We start from the raw sequence: 15,671 nt of genomic DNA, 5'->3' as shown, positions 1-15,671 counted from the left end.
AACGAATCCAAACACAACACTATAGTTAGTCATTAAATCACAAGAGAAGAGAAAAAAAGATGAAGGGAAGAAAAAACACCTACAAAAACAAATCCAAAACAAAATGGCAATAAGAACAAACATAAACTTCATGGAACAGCATGGAGGTTCCTTAAAAAACTAAAAATAGAACTACTATATGATCCAGCAATCACACTCCTGGGCATGTATCTGGAGAAAACCATAATCCAAAAGTACACGTGCACCTCAGTGTTCATTGCAGCACTGTTTACAATGGCCAAGACATGGAAGCAACCAAAATGTCCACCAACAGAGCAATGGATAAAGATGTGGAACATATATATGATGGAATATTACTCAGCCATTAAAAAGAATGAAATAATGCCATTTGCAGCAACATTGATGGACTTGGAGATTACCATACTAAGTGAAGTGAGTCAGACAGAGAAAGACAAATATCCTATGATATCACTTATATGAGGAAACCAACAACAACAACAAAGATACAAATAAACCTATTTACAAAACAGAAACAGACTCACAGACTTAGAGAACAAACTTATGGTTACCCGGGGGGAAGGGGAAGGGGGAGGGGGAGGGGGAGGAACAGATTGGGAGTTTGGGAATGACATGTACACACTGCTATATTTAAAATATATAACCAACAAGGACCTACTGTATAGCACAGGGAACTCTACTTAATACTCTGTAATAACCTAAATGGGAAAAGAATTTGAAAAAGAATAGATACATGTATATATATATAACTGAATCACTTTGTCATACACCTGAAACTAAAACAGCATTGTTAATCAACTTTACACCAATATAAAATAAAAATCTTTTAAAATATGTTGGTATCAGCGGCATAGGGAAAGGGAATGGGGTCAGGAAGGATTACACAAGTACTTCAATTGTAAGCTAATGCTTTATTATTCTAAAAACAAAACCCAAACTAGTAAAAATTTAATATTTGATAAATTTGGGGGTGGGTACACAGGTATTCATTATATTGCTTTCTAGAACATTTTTATGTGTTTATAATTTTTCTTAAAACAAACAAGAAACTCTAAAGAGATTCCAATAAGATACACTGAGAATTTCTCACATATGTTAAAATAAATGCCAACAAAGTAGAGGTTTATAAAAAATGTTTATCATTTCTATTAACTGGAATCCAATAAAGAAATTTTTAACTGCTCAATAAGATAAAATGTTTGTGATAAGTTACAAAAATAGTTTCAACTTACAGAATTAATATATCAGAAATCTTAACATTAACTACATTTTTATAAAGCCTAATAACAATTATTTTGTGTGGAGAGATGAGAAGAAACTAAAACTAATAATATTTTTTTTAAATAGAAGAGCACACACAATACCTTGGAGGCACGAATCTGCCTGTGAACATCCGTTATTTGTTGGATTTTGTATTCTAGCTCTGAAATCTGGGCTTGAAGCCACGTCCAACGGCTGCCAACTCTTGCTCTGTCTACGAGCCACTTCCATTCAGTACTACAGTTACTGTGAACAAGACAAACACAGTTAGTCAAAGCACAAAGACAATCAAGTTTTCACAGAGATTGCTTAATAGTTTCCTTGACTCTTGTCATACAATCCCAAATTACTTTATAAAACATCTAATTATATGAAAGAAGAATGGTATATCAACTTCTCAAAGATTTGATTTCCTTATCTTTCTATCCCACAAACACCTGTTTTTATTCAATATTGTGTACTCAGTAGTAGGATAATCTCCTTGCTATTTAATACTTTATTAATGGTCAAGGGCTGAAACAGAAGTAGGCCAGCAAAGGAAAAGAAACAAGAATGACAATACTAACACCATGTAAAAACTGTTACATGAGCCTTTTATAATTAAGTAGATGTCAAGTATAGGACAAGTCATTTGAACTGTGCTAGATCTAAATCCATGTAACAAACCATAGAGTACTCAATTTTACTAAATGTAATTTTCATTTGCTAGAACAGGAATCAATTTTTTAATGTCAAAAATTATCAAAAATATGAATGCTCTGCTACATTTCAATAAACATATCAAATATATAAATCCTGAGATGTTTATTAAGATAAACAGCTTGTTAAAAACTTTATTCCTAGGATTCACAGCTCAGAGATGAGAAAGAATTTATATACAGCCTTTCTTTCATGCACATTTGAAAATAAGGGTTGAACCTTAATTAGCTCCTCTATCTTTTGGCAAGGGCACTGCTCTAATCCACAGTTTGTGAGATTACAAATTAATTACCTTAAGAAAATATTTCAACCACTCCAACTAGAAAACAATCACTTAGAGTGATGGGGGGAGGAGAGGGAGAGAGAGAGACACACACACAGAGAGAGAGAGAGAGAGAGAGAGAGAGAGAGAGAGAGAGAGAGAGAGAGAGAGAGAGAGAGAGAGAGTTTGTGTGTGTGTGGTGTTTGGGATAATTAATTAGGAGATTCATACTGCCAAGGAAGAAATTGAAGAAGGCATAACAGAAGAAATTGAAAGTACAACTGAAGAGAAGTAACTACTTAATGGCAGAACACAAACTTCATGAAAAACTTGTCTAAAAATTGCATTTATTGTCAAAACCCATAGAACGCACAACACTGAAAGTGAACCCTACCTAATGTAAACTATGGACTTTGAGTAATAATGATGTGTCACTGTAGGTTCATAGATTGTTACAAACTCACTACCTTTGTGCAGTATGTTGACAGTGGGGGATGTCATATCTGTGTAGGGACAGGGGATATATAGGAAGTCTGTATTTTCCACTCAATTTTGTTGTAAACCTAAAACTGCTCTAAAAAATAAACTTTATTAATTTTACACATTTAACCATAATGAAATATCTTTCATATAAACTTTAGCCAAAGAAAACATTTATGCTAAGAGATCATTTGTTGTCAGAGAAACAGAATTATTGTAACTCTACTACACAGAATTTATTCATTATAACAGATTTTATGTCAATGTTCTCAAAAGCCTTTTTTTTTTCAGATTCTAATTACCTACAATGTGACTGCAGAGACTGCCATATAAATTAGGACTTTTCTTGGTATTATTATTCAGTTTATAGTTATTATTGTGATTTTGTAAATGTGACACTATTTTAAATCACATTTTCATAACTATGGACAAAATAAAAAATGCCTATTCAAAATACACTATTCACAGTTATAACAATACTAACTACCAATCATGAAATTAATGAAGAAGGCAAGGACCATATGCAGTAGTTGCACAGGTGAGGGCAAAGTATTGGATTTTATGCAAAAAGGAAGTTATTGGAGAGATAGTAACAAATTTTTTTTTTTTTCCAAGCACTCTAGCTACTAGGTAAAGAAAGCATTGTAGTGGAACATGAGAGTAAATAAGGAAACCAGTTAGGATGCAACTATAATAACCTAAATGTGGTACAGATAATTGTGATCTCTAAATATTTCATGTGCTGTCCTACATTTCCCAGCCTTCACTGCACTTAAGTTGGAGCCATGTGACTAGCTCTGACCAACAGGCTGTGAGCAAAAGTGATAAAGTCATTTCTATTCCATCTGACCAGCTTCAAAGTCACTGTGCAGATATTATAGCTACAAGATGGAAGAGGATCACAGCTCAAACCACACTGGACTTTACTTAAGCCACAGTAAACCTTTGCTGTGCAAAATTACTGAGATTAGAAGGTTAATGTGTTACTCTAGAGCTTACTGTGACTAAAACAATGAATAAAAGATGAAAATGGTCTGGACTGGAAATGGGGTAGGAGATAAAGAAGAGATGAAGATACAAGGATTGACTCAAGGTTGATTTTAAAGTAGATAGACGTGAAGAAGTATGATGTGGAAGTAAGCATGCGGAAATCAAAGATGACCTTAAACATTGTTTCATTAAATTTTGCTCCAGTCAGAAAATTTCCCTATAACATGCCACTTTGCTGGGTTGTCAAACTGATTATTAGCTCATGGAAAAAGAGAAAAATAAAAGTTTATGGAGTTGGGCCTCCCTGGTGGCGCAGTGGTTGAGAGTCCACCTGCCGATGCAGGGGATACGGGTTCATGCCCCGGTCCAGGAGGATCCCGCATGCCGCGGAGCGGCTGGGCCCGTGAGCCATGGCCGCTGAGCTTGCGCGTCCGGCAACGGGAAAGGCCACGACAGTGAGAGGCCCACATATGGCAAAAAAAAAAAAAAAAAAAAAAAAAAAAAGTTTATGGAGTTAATGTTATTGTACTTCTAGTAAAAATACTGATACTGACACTAAATTTACAAAAATCATTTTTATGTTCATATGTGACATTAAATTATCCTAACATAGAAAAAGTAGTAATATCAGATTTAATTTAAGTAAACTAAATAATACTGGGGCTTTGTAATAAGTGAAATGAATTTTCTGTAAAGAATACCTTATTCTACATTTTAACAGGAGTAAAATCTGTTTGCTATGCTTAAAAATGGTAACCAATCTTTTCCATCAAAAATGTTCTCTTGCTTGAAAAAAATGTCTTTCTAAAAAATAACTATGGCTGTGAACATGTTACAGATAAGTATATGGCTCATTCAAAGGAGATTGACACCTGTTGTACCTCAAACACAAAACGTTTTATGTAAACAATTTATATAACCAATGATGTAATGGCTTATATCTTACAGTGTAACCAATCAGAACACAGCTGATGCAACAACAAACTAATAAGAATGTGAGGCAAACCCAGAGTGTCTAGACTCCTCAGTTAGTATATAAGCCTGGCCTGCCAGGCCACTAAGATTTACTCCCTATATCTTTCTGGAGTGTGTTGAACTGATCAAAGACCAACACATGCCCTGATCTTCACTGGAAATAGGAGCCCCTACTTCTAGTGAAGATCAGGGCAAATACATCCATGAGTGGATGCCACCTGGGCAGTGAGACTAGTCAGTCCTCAGAAAGGCAGCACATGCCTTCAATCCTCATCCTTACTTGTTTGCAGTCACAACTTAACTTACTGATGGAAATAAGTACAAGCTGTTTAAACCAAGTGGTTTTCAGTACAATTTCTCTTCATACTAACTTCTGGTCAACATCATGAATCTACATCACTGTTTTGTTGTTGTTGTTGTTGTTTGTTTTGTTCTCTCTCTACATCACTGTTTTAACCTTGAAGTGTAGTTTGTTCCTCAGAATAAGACAGAGCTTTCTAATATTATACCTTAAGTTACCAAAACTTAAAGAAAAACTTGTATAATTTTCCCTTTAATAGAGTTTGTTAGCTTAGTAATAAAAATGAATTAACTATGATTTAAAAAATAAAAAAATAAGATCCAACTGTAAAAAATTATAATTCCAAGAAAAATAAGTTTTATCCTGGGGAAAATAACATTAAATTAGGCCAAACTTCTCCACTGGTGTTTGCTCACCTAGGAAGAGCTTAGCCTTCCCTGGAATTTGATTCCTTTAGACCAGGGGATAGCAAATTTTTCTGTAAGGAGGCAGACAGGAAATATTTGTTTTGTGGCCACAGGGTCTCTTTAATAACTACTCAACTCTCCTGTTATAGCATGAGAGCAGTCATAAATGAATGGGTGTAATGATGTTTCAATACAACTTTGTCTACAAAAACAGACAATAGGCCAGATTTGGTCCATGGGCCATAGTTTTCCGATTCTTGATGTGGAACTGTTTTCATATGCTTCCTATGCTTCCCAAGGGATTATGACCTCCTTTAATGAAGTGTCTTTTTAAATCTTTTGCTCATATTTAATTGGCTACCTTCCTGTTCATATAAAACTGTCAGACTGTATGTATTGGAAATACTTATAGCTCCCAATCTGTAGCTGGCCTTTCATTTTCCTAAAGGTGTCTTTTGAGCAGCAAAAGATTCTAATTTTGATGAAGCCCAATTTTTCAAACCTCCCTTTTATAGATAGTTCTTTTTATGTCCTAAGAAATATTTGCTTAACATGAAGTCATATTTATTCATGTTTCTAAAATATCAAAAAGTTTTAGTGTTTTTACTTTTAGATCTATAATCCAATTCAAGTCAAGCTCTGTGTATTGGTCCAGGTAAGGGTCCAGATTCATTATTTTCTATAGGATATCTAGTTCCTGAACCATTTGTTGAAAAGATTCTATAATCCTTTAATAGAAAAAAAACCCAAAACTATCCTTGAATAGATAAAAGACTATCTATATGAATAATACATGTTGTATATACACTTACATACACACAGAGAGCACTTAGGATATCTATCATCTATCTACCTACCTATGTCAACACCATGACCCAATACGACACTATTATTGTAGTTTAAAGTAATTCTTAAAATCCAGTAAATTCTTCAGCTTTGTTATTTCTCAATATTGTTTTGACAATTCTAAATTTGAGAATCAGCTTGTCAATCTCATAAAAAAAAAAGCAGCATTTTGATAAGGATTTCATTGCATCCATGGATCTATTGGTGGAGAATTAACACAACAATGAATCTCCTAATCAATGTATAAGGTATTATTTCTCTGTGTATTTATGTACTGGTAATTTCTCTCAGCTATGTTTTTTAGAGTTTTAAAAACTTATCTCTATGTATTTTATGTTTATGGAAGCTAGTATATAGCATTCATAAATTGTTTGGATGATAGTATATAAAAATACAGTTGATTTTTATGTGGTGACCTTATATACTTTGACCTTGTTAAATTCACTTAGTTTTACTATCTTCCTCATAACAAAATCCTTAGGATTTTCTATGTATATTATGTCAACTGCAAATATCATGTCAAACTGCAGTTTGATTTATTTTTAATCTGGATTCCTTTTATTATTTTTCTTATCTTACTGCACTGGCTATGAATTCCAGTATAACATTAATTATAAGCTGTGTGAATGGACATCCTTACCTTCTTCCTAATCTTACAGAGAAAGCATTCAGTCTTTCATCGTTAAATGTAATGTTAGCTGTATACTTTTTATAAATGTTCTTCATCAGATTGAAGAAGTTTCTGTCTATTCTGGGTTTGTTGTGAATTTTTATCATGAGTAGGTTCGAATTTTGTCAAATAGTTTTTTGGTATCTCTGGAAATTATCATGCTGTTTCTCCTTTTCTCTTTGATTGGTTTTAAATGTTAAAATCAACCTTGCTTTCTGGCATAAACCCCTTTGGTCATGATGCATTTTGTAATATGTTTTGCTAGATTCTGTTTGCTATTTCATTAGGGATATTTTGTATCTACAGTCAAAAGAGATATTGATCTATTTTCCTGTAATGTCTTTATCTGATTTTAAAATCAAGCTAATGCTGACCTCATAAAATGAGTCAAGAAGTGGTCCCTCCTCTATTTTTTGAAGGAGTTTGTATAAGATTGTAATTGTTTACTCCTTAAATTTCAATAAAATTAATCAGTGAAGCCATCTTGGCTTGGACTTTCCTATAGGGAAAGTTTTTAATTATTAATTTATCTAATTGACATAAGGTTTTTCAAGTTTTCTATTTCTTCTTCTGTCAGTTTTGGTAATTTGTGTCTTTCAAGCACTTAGTCCATCTAAGTTATTGAACTTACTGGCATGAAATTGCTCATACTATTCCCTGATTATTCTATTAATGCCTATAATATCTACAGTGATGCTTTTCTTCCCTGTTATTGGTAATTTTTTTCCTGATCGATCTAGCTGGATATTTATCAACTTAATCTTTTCAAAGAACCAGCTTTGGTTTCACTGATTTTTCTCTGTTGCTTTTGTGTTTTATATTCATTGATTTCACTTTTTATCAGTTTTTCCTTCTTGCTTTGGATTTAAGTTGCTCATTTTTTGCAGCTTCTTAAGAGGGAAGCTTATGCCATAAACTTTACACCTTCCTTCTTTTCTAATATAAGCATTTATAACCATAAATTTTCATGTAAGCACTGCATCCCACAAAATTTGATATGCTGTATTTTCATTATCATTCCATTAAGAACACTTTATAGATTCTCTTGTGATTTATTCTTTGATCTAAGCATTACTTGGAAATGTAGAGTTTAATTTCCATATATTTTTAGACATAAATATTTGCCATTTCCTACTACTTCTTCTTTCTGTTGTGCAGAACTGAGTTTTCACTCAGTATTATTTTCTTTCAGCCTGAAGATCATTTTAAGATTTCTTATAATATAGGTATAGTGACAGGAAATTTTCTCACTTTGCTTATTTGGAAACATTATTTTGCTTTTGTTTTTAAAAATAATTTTAGGTTGTTTTTTTTTCCCTTTCAGCCCTTTAAATATATCATTCCACTGTTTTCTAGTTTGCTTACCTTCTGATGAGAAGTCAGCAGTCATTTTTTTTTTCTTTGCTTCCCTATATAAAACTTTTTTTCCCTCCTCTTAATGCTTTTAAGATTTTTTTCTGTATCACTAGAACTTGGTGATTTGACTACAATACACCATGGTGTGGTTTTGTTTGTAATTCTGCTTGTGATTTATTGGGATTCTTAGATCTGTAGTTTTATGATTTTTCCTTTTAAGTCCTTGAGCATACTTACCATATTTGAGATATTTTAAAGTCTTTGCCAACTAATCTCATCTCTGTCATTCCTGTCTGTTTCTATTGATGATTTTTCTCCTCCTTTGTATGTCTAGTAGTTTGTGTGTATGTATACATATGTGTATGTATGTATGTAAATACACAAACATTTATTATGGACACTATGAATATGATATTGTGGAATTTCTGGATTTTATGGTCTTCCTTTAAAGAGTGATAAATTTTGTTTCAATAGGTTATTAAATTACTTAATGTTCAACTTCATTCTTTTCAGATTCCTTCTAAGATTTGTTAGAGCACGTATAGAGTAGCCATTAGTCATTAGGTCAGACTCAGCCTTACTCTTTGAGGTGTGACCAATCTGGGGTCTCTACTGAATACTCCAGATGTTCAACAAAGTCTCTCCACTCTGCTTATTCAGAACTCAAACATCTCTTAACCTTGTATGAGCACTGGAAGTTGTTCAGATTACATTGCCTAATAACTTTTTGTGTGCCCTTATGGAGTTTCACCTACACACACAGAGCTTAGTATTTAACAAAGGTCTCAAGGCGACCATATGTAGATTTATGATGCTCTTTCTTTGCATACATAGGTCCCTACTCTTTAGTATTCTGATCTAACAATTCCAGCTATCTCATTCTCCCCAAATCTAATCTTTATTTCAATCAAGCAGGACCATTGTGCTCTACTTGGCTTTCCTCTCCCTGCACCAGATATCTGAAAGTGCCTCCAGGCAGAAAACCAGGGCAATCACAGGGCTCACTTCATTTGTTTCTCTTTTCTCAGGAATCACTGAACCTCTGACCTCTGCTGCCATTTTCTGAAAATAATGACTGTTTCATATATTTTTGTCTAGATATTTACAGCCAAAGAGAAAGAACGGCACCAGTGACTCCACTCCATTATGGTTAGAAATCAAAGAACTTTTATATGTGTTTGTTTGTGTGTGTGTGATATCTCTAAAATGTTTCTATTTTGTTTCAAATATTTCATATTCAAAATTTCACTGCCTTTTAAAAAAAACTACAGTTGCTGTTTAAGACCAGAATCTTAACAACAACAACAAAAAAAATTGAAAGTGCTTCATGTTCCTTTTTTGGGTGTTCCTGGACTATTTCATGAAAGCAGAGTTGTTTATCCATCTTACATCACACATCTATCTACCTTTCAACTGTTCTATAAGAGAAACAGTTAATTTATGTTTGAGCCACTATAGTTTTAAGTCTCTTTTTTACAATTTAGCCTTTATGCTAAATGTTATAGAAATTCTTAGGACCAATAGAGTGGGTTATAAGATAAATCCAAAGCATTTCTATTAACTTAGAGGTAGGACAGAAAGCAGATAGGAAAGAGACATAGGTTGGTGATCCTTTCTATACTACACTATACTATATATACTATACTAGCAAAATATGACCATTTAAAAGAGAAACCAAGTGCCTACCAAGACTATAGTTCTAGCAGAAGCAGCGAGAAAAAGTCATAATGTTGTAATGAATTGACTACTATTTGTTGTTTTAAGTCTGATAAATGAATGAATTTAGGCAAGAATTAGTTCATTTATAAGCAGAGAAAAAAAAGAATACAACTCTGCTTAGGAAGGCTCTCTGACTATAGCCTACTTCTAATTTAATGGATAATCCAATAATACAGGGTACCTTGAAGGAATAGAAAAGCCAGTTGCTTCTCTACAGCTAACAACAAAATAATGTATTCCAACTTAAGAGTTCTGAGCCACATAACAAGAGCCTGCCTAGGAGCAAAAGTCAGATTAATGTACTGTTTCAGGTGGCCACAAGGTATCAGTTATTAAGTTAAGGGAGAGTTGGATGTTCTGAGGAAAATAACTAGTAAAGTAACTAGTTGTAGGCTTAGTTTGTAGGCTTAGCAATTATGAGCAAGTGAGATCTTTGGTACTTGTATTTTCACATATAGCTGACTGGAGGCAAACAGAATTGAAACCTACATTTTTGAGGCAATTCTATTAGCAAAAATTCTATTAGCAAAAAATACAAGTCTAGCATGCTCTACCCAGGGAGCCCAAGTTTGCACTGACAGGACACAGGGTGAGAATCCAGTGCAGCCTCAAATAAGGGTATGTTCTCCAACACCCATTTCCAATATAGACACAAAGGATGATAGATAAGGAATAATTCCCAAAAAAACAAAGGACAAAGGAACTTCTCTCAGAAAGCAGAATTAGGATCGTATCAAGACCTTACTACACTTCCAAAGCAAGAAGTCTTATTAATTATTGTAAGGACCAGGAACTTTCATGTGTATCTCATCCTTCTCTCTTTCCAGTAGGAGTTTTATTGTAGCTTTCCTGTCCCTACTTCAACATACATACAAGAAACAAGGTAAAAGCATTAGAAAAGTTGTCTGTGGGTTTATAGGTTACCGCATATAAGGAACCACATCTGGAACCGAAAGAGGACTTTTACTCCACCTGTTGAATGTGGCTTTGAGTCACAATCTTAATATATTGTGCAATTCTGCCTAGAAATCTGGAAAAACCCAATTTGTCATCTATCTAAACTGAAATTTTTAGTATTAGGTTAAAGAATTCATACATTAGATTGGCATATTTGGCCTTGCTCTCCTACCGTCTATCACCCCCTCCCCTTCAAAGAAAGGAAGAGAGAAAGAAAAAATGGAGAGGTTGGGGAATACTTATACATTCTACCAATACCACTCCCCCCTTTCTCTTGTATGAAAAGAATTTTGAAAGTTAATAGTCTGTTAAATTGTCTTACCTGTATTTTTTAAATCCTCACATAATATCAAAATTAACAATTAGGGACATACAAATTAAAGGAAATAAATGATTTCTAAACTAATCAAAATATATTTGCTAAAAGAACAGTGTGAAGTCATGCACATCATCAGTTCAACAAGCACTGTGTGTATGTGTATGTGTGTGTGTGTGTATGTGTGTGTAAATGCATGTGTTTATATATGTGCATGACTCTTTTGTTCAGGGAGCCAGGACATGGTATAGTGCTTCCAAACTACACACTGCATAAGGGCCTGGCTGAAAGTGCAAGCAGGACTAATTCAGCAAGAGTTTTGTACTCCAAGCTCTGCAATTAAAAATCTAAATCTGGGCTTCCCTGGTGGCGCAGTGATTGAGAGTCTGCCTGCCGATGCAGGGGACACGGGTTCGTGCCCCGGTCCAGGAAGATCCCACATGCCGCGGAACGGCTGGGCCTGTGAGCCATGGCCGCTGAGCCTGCGCGTCCGGAGCCTGTGCTCTGCAACGGGAGAGGCCACAACAGTGAGAGGCCCGTGTACGCAAAAAGAAACAAAAACAAACAAACAAACAAACAAAAATCTAAATCTACTCAGAGGAAGGAGCATTTTTTTCTACTGCACACAAAAGGGCTTGGGATAGCCCTGCCAGCCACTATGATGGGCACTGAAAATAAATGAGATAAAAGAGGATTAGACTACCCTTGTTACTCAAAAAGGTGGCTACCACTAACTCAGAATTGAGTGCAGGCATTTCTGCTATAACAGCATATATGCATTCCTAAATAACTCCATGTTCTGTAAAATAAAAAGAGCTAAACCTATGGAAAAAGTAGAACTGGAGTGAGAGAACTCAAAATCTATGGAATTAAGGACTATGGAGTCCTAACAAAACAATAACAAGCCGTATAAAAATATGAGTACAGTTGAGTTTCTACTGGCATTTGTATTAAGAGTAAGTCAGTCCATCCTTTAAAGCTTCATTTCCTGGAGCTCGTTTTTTCCTTTGATGTGGGTCCTTGAAGACATTCACTTCTAATAGAGACCAGTTTAATAAAAATTAAAAATATCATCTGGTGATAGTTACTTTGTATTAAAAAGAAATTGATTGATAAAGGCTATCTTTACAACTTCTTCAACGAAACTTGCAACTTCCTCAGATCTTTTAATATAGTAGAATATACAGCAATTTTTTGTTAAAATTGTTAAGGTGCCAATAAACCAGCACCTTACTGTATTATAGGTTACTTTTACAGAATATTCAGCATTTTTCTTATACTACTAACGCTTTCTCTTTAGTTGTCAAAAACTTGCCCCTGATCTTTCCAAAACAATAACAGGTTCGAACTTGTTTGGGGGAAAAAAATCCAAGCCAAATTCCACATATTACTGACATCATTCCCCTGTATGACAAATGTTAAAAGAAAACAATTTTTCTTCTCTGAAAAGTTAAGTCAGAAACTTAGATATACATAAAGAGAAGAAGTACACTGGAGAATAACTAAGGGTAAAATAAGTTTCTCAGCGGCCATGGCTCACGGGCCCAGCCACTCCGCGGCATGTGGGATCTTCCCAGACCGGGGCACGAACCCGTGTCCCCTGCATCAGCAGGCAGACTCTCAATCACTGCACCACCAGGGAAGCCCTATTTTTCTTATTCTTAATGGATCTAGCAGATAATGGATTTGTTTGTTCAAAATAACAATGGCAACAATGTAACCAATTAGGTATGCACATGTGTGTGTGCTTATAAATGCCTACATATGCTTATATGTATAAATGAAATGAACGACAGGAGTGATACAAGGGACAAAGACAACAGGATTTTTTGCTATTATAAGGTACTTGCAGTAACTGGGAAGAGTTATAGTATTATTTGAAAGTAAAGGTGGATTAGCTATAAAAATACATTGCAAACTTTAGGGTAACAACTAAAAAAAATAAATAAGAAGTATAACTGATATGCTAAGACAGGAAAGAAAGTAGAATTATATAAAATGTTCAATTAAAATTGCAAAAGGCAAAAAACTACAAAAGCCAGAAAATATATGGAAGACAAAAATGGGAGAAAAGAACATGAGCAACAAATAGAAAACAGTGACAAATATGGTAGATATTAAGCTACTACATCAATAATCATTTTAAACATCAATGGTCTAAATACACTCATTAAAAGACAAAGATTGTCAGAGTGGATCAAAACACAAGACCCAACTAAATGTTGTCTACAAGAAACCCACTTTAAATATAAAGACACATATAGGTTAAAAGTAAGAGGGCAAAGTAGAAGGACCTTAAGCTTATCTCCTGAGATAAGAGAACACCAAAATCACAACATGAGAACACCAAAATCACAACAATCTGCAGAACAACCACCCTCTACAACTAAAGACATAAAGACGGAAACACAAGACTTGTAGGAGGGGCAGACTTGTGATATCATCAAATCCCATACCACTGGTGGGTGACCCACAAACTGGAGAATAACTATATTACAGAGGTTCTCCCACAGGAGAGTTCTGAGCCCCATGTGAGTCCCCCCTATCTAGGGGCCTGGCACCAGGAAGAGGAGCCCCCAGAGCATTTAGTTTTGAAGGCCAGTGGGCTTGATTGCAGGAGCTCCACAGGCTTGGGGGAAATAAAGACTTCATTCTTAAAGGGCACACAAAAAATCTCACACACACCAGGACTAAGGGAAAAAGCAGTAATTTGATGGGAGCCTGGGCCAGACCCACCTGTTGGTTTTGGAGGGTCTCCTGGGGAGGTAAGGGGTGGCTGTGGCCCACTCCAGGGTCATAGACACTGGTGGTGTATATATCATGGAGCATTCATCAGCAATTGAACTCTCTAGGAGTATGGCATTTTGGCACAAAGACCTGACCCCACCCAACAGCCTGCAGGCTCCAGTGCTGGGATGTCTCAGACCAAACAACAAACTGGGTGGGAACACAACCCCACCAATCAGCAGTCAGGCTACCTAAAGGCTTCCTAAGCTCACAGCCACATCTAGGTATGCCCCTAAATACAGCCCTGCCCACCAGAGGACCAAAACCCAGCTCCACCCAAATGCAGGCCAGACACTAGCCTGGGACCAGCTGGCTCCTGGACCTTGGGTGTTGAGAGGGAAGTGCACTCCTGGGATGCATAGAATGTTTCCTATAGAGGGCCTCTTCTCCACGATCAAGAAATGTAACCAACCTACCACATACATAAAAATACAAATAGGGCTTCCCTGGTGGCGCAGTGGTTGTGAGTCCGCCTGCCGATGCAGGGGACGCGGGTTTGCGCCCCGGTCCGGGAGGATCTCACACGCCGCGGAGCGGCTGGGCCCGTGAGCCATGGCCGCTGAGCCTGCGCGTACGGAGCCTGTGCTCTGCAACGGGAGAGGCCACAACAGTGAGAGGCCCGCGTACCGCAAAAAAAAAAAAAAAAAAAATACAAATAGCAATTTACACAAAATTAGGTGACAGAGTAATATGATTCAGACAAAGGAATAAGATTAAACCACAAAAGAAGAACAAAGTGACATGGAGATAGGCAGTCTCCCTGAGAAAGAGTTGACAGTAATGATCATAAATATGATCAAAGAAATTGGGAGGAGAATGGATGCATAGAGCAAGAAATTAGAAGTTTTTAACAAAGAGTTAGAAAATATAAAGAACGAAACAGAATGGTAAAATATGGGACTTCCCTGGTGGTCCAGTGGTTAAGACTGTGTGCTCCCAATGTAGAGGGCACGGGTTCAAACCCTGGTCAGGGAATGAAGATTCCCGCATGCTGCAGTGTGGCAAAAAAAAAAAAAAAAAAAAATTGAAGAATAACTGAAATGAAAAATACACTAGAAGGAATCAAGAGTAGACTAAATGAGGCAGAAGGACAGATGAGTGAGATGGAAGACAGAGTAGTGGAAATCACTGCTGCTGAATAGAAATAAAAAAGAATGGAAAGAAATGAGGACAGTTTAAGAGACCTCTGAGACAACATGAAGCATGCTAATATTTGCATTATAGGGATCCTAGAAGGTGAAGAGAAAGAGAACAGGCCTCCGAAACTATTTGAAGAGATAATAGCTGTAAACTTCCCTATCCTGGGGATGGAAACAATCACCCAAGTCTAGGAAGTGCAGCGTCCCATGCAGAATTAACCCACAGAGGAACACACCACAACACATTGTAATCAAAATGACAAAAATTAAAGATAAAGAGAGGATATTAAAAGCAACAAGGGAAAAGCAACAAATAACATACAAGGGAACTCCAATAAGGCTATCAGCTGATTTTTCAGCAGAAACTCTGCAGGCCAGAAGGGAGTGACATGATATACTTAAAGTGATGAGAGAGAAAAACCTACAACCAAGAATACTCTACCCAACAAGACTCTCATTCAGATTTGATGGAGAAATCAAAAGGTTTAC

General features: G+C 35.8%; 1 protein-coding gene across 1 annotated transcript in view; it reads right to left on the bottom strand.

The window, feature by feature from the left end:
• KANSL1L (KAT8 regulatory NSL complex subunit 1 like) overlaps positions 1-15,671 on the bottom strand; it is a 126,439-nt gene that overhangs the window by 96,215 nt on the left and 14,553 nt on the right. Inside the window, exon 2 of the mRNA XM_007470022.1 lies at positions 1,383-1,524. Coding sequence (XP_007470084.1) covers positions 1,383-1,524 — 142 coding nt within the window. The remainder of the gene's footprint in view (positions 1-1,382; positions 1,525-15,671) is intronic.

The sequence above is a fragment of the Lipotes vexillifer genome, unplaced genomic scaffold (genome assembly GCF_000442215.2).
Source record: "Lipotes vexillifer unplaced genomic scaffold, Lipotes_vexillifer_v1.1 scaffold138, whole genome shotgun sequence".
Taxonomy (NCBI): Eukaryota; Metazoa; Chordata; class Mammalia; order Artiodactyla; family Lipotidae; genus Lipotes; species Lipotes vexillifer.
The sequence above is the reverse complement of the archived record's forward strand: the minus strand, read 5'-3'. Positions and strand labels throughout refer to the sequence as shown.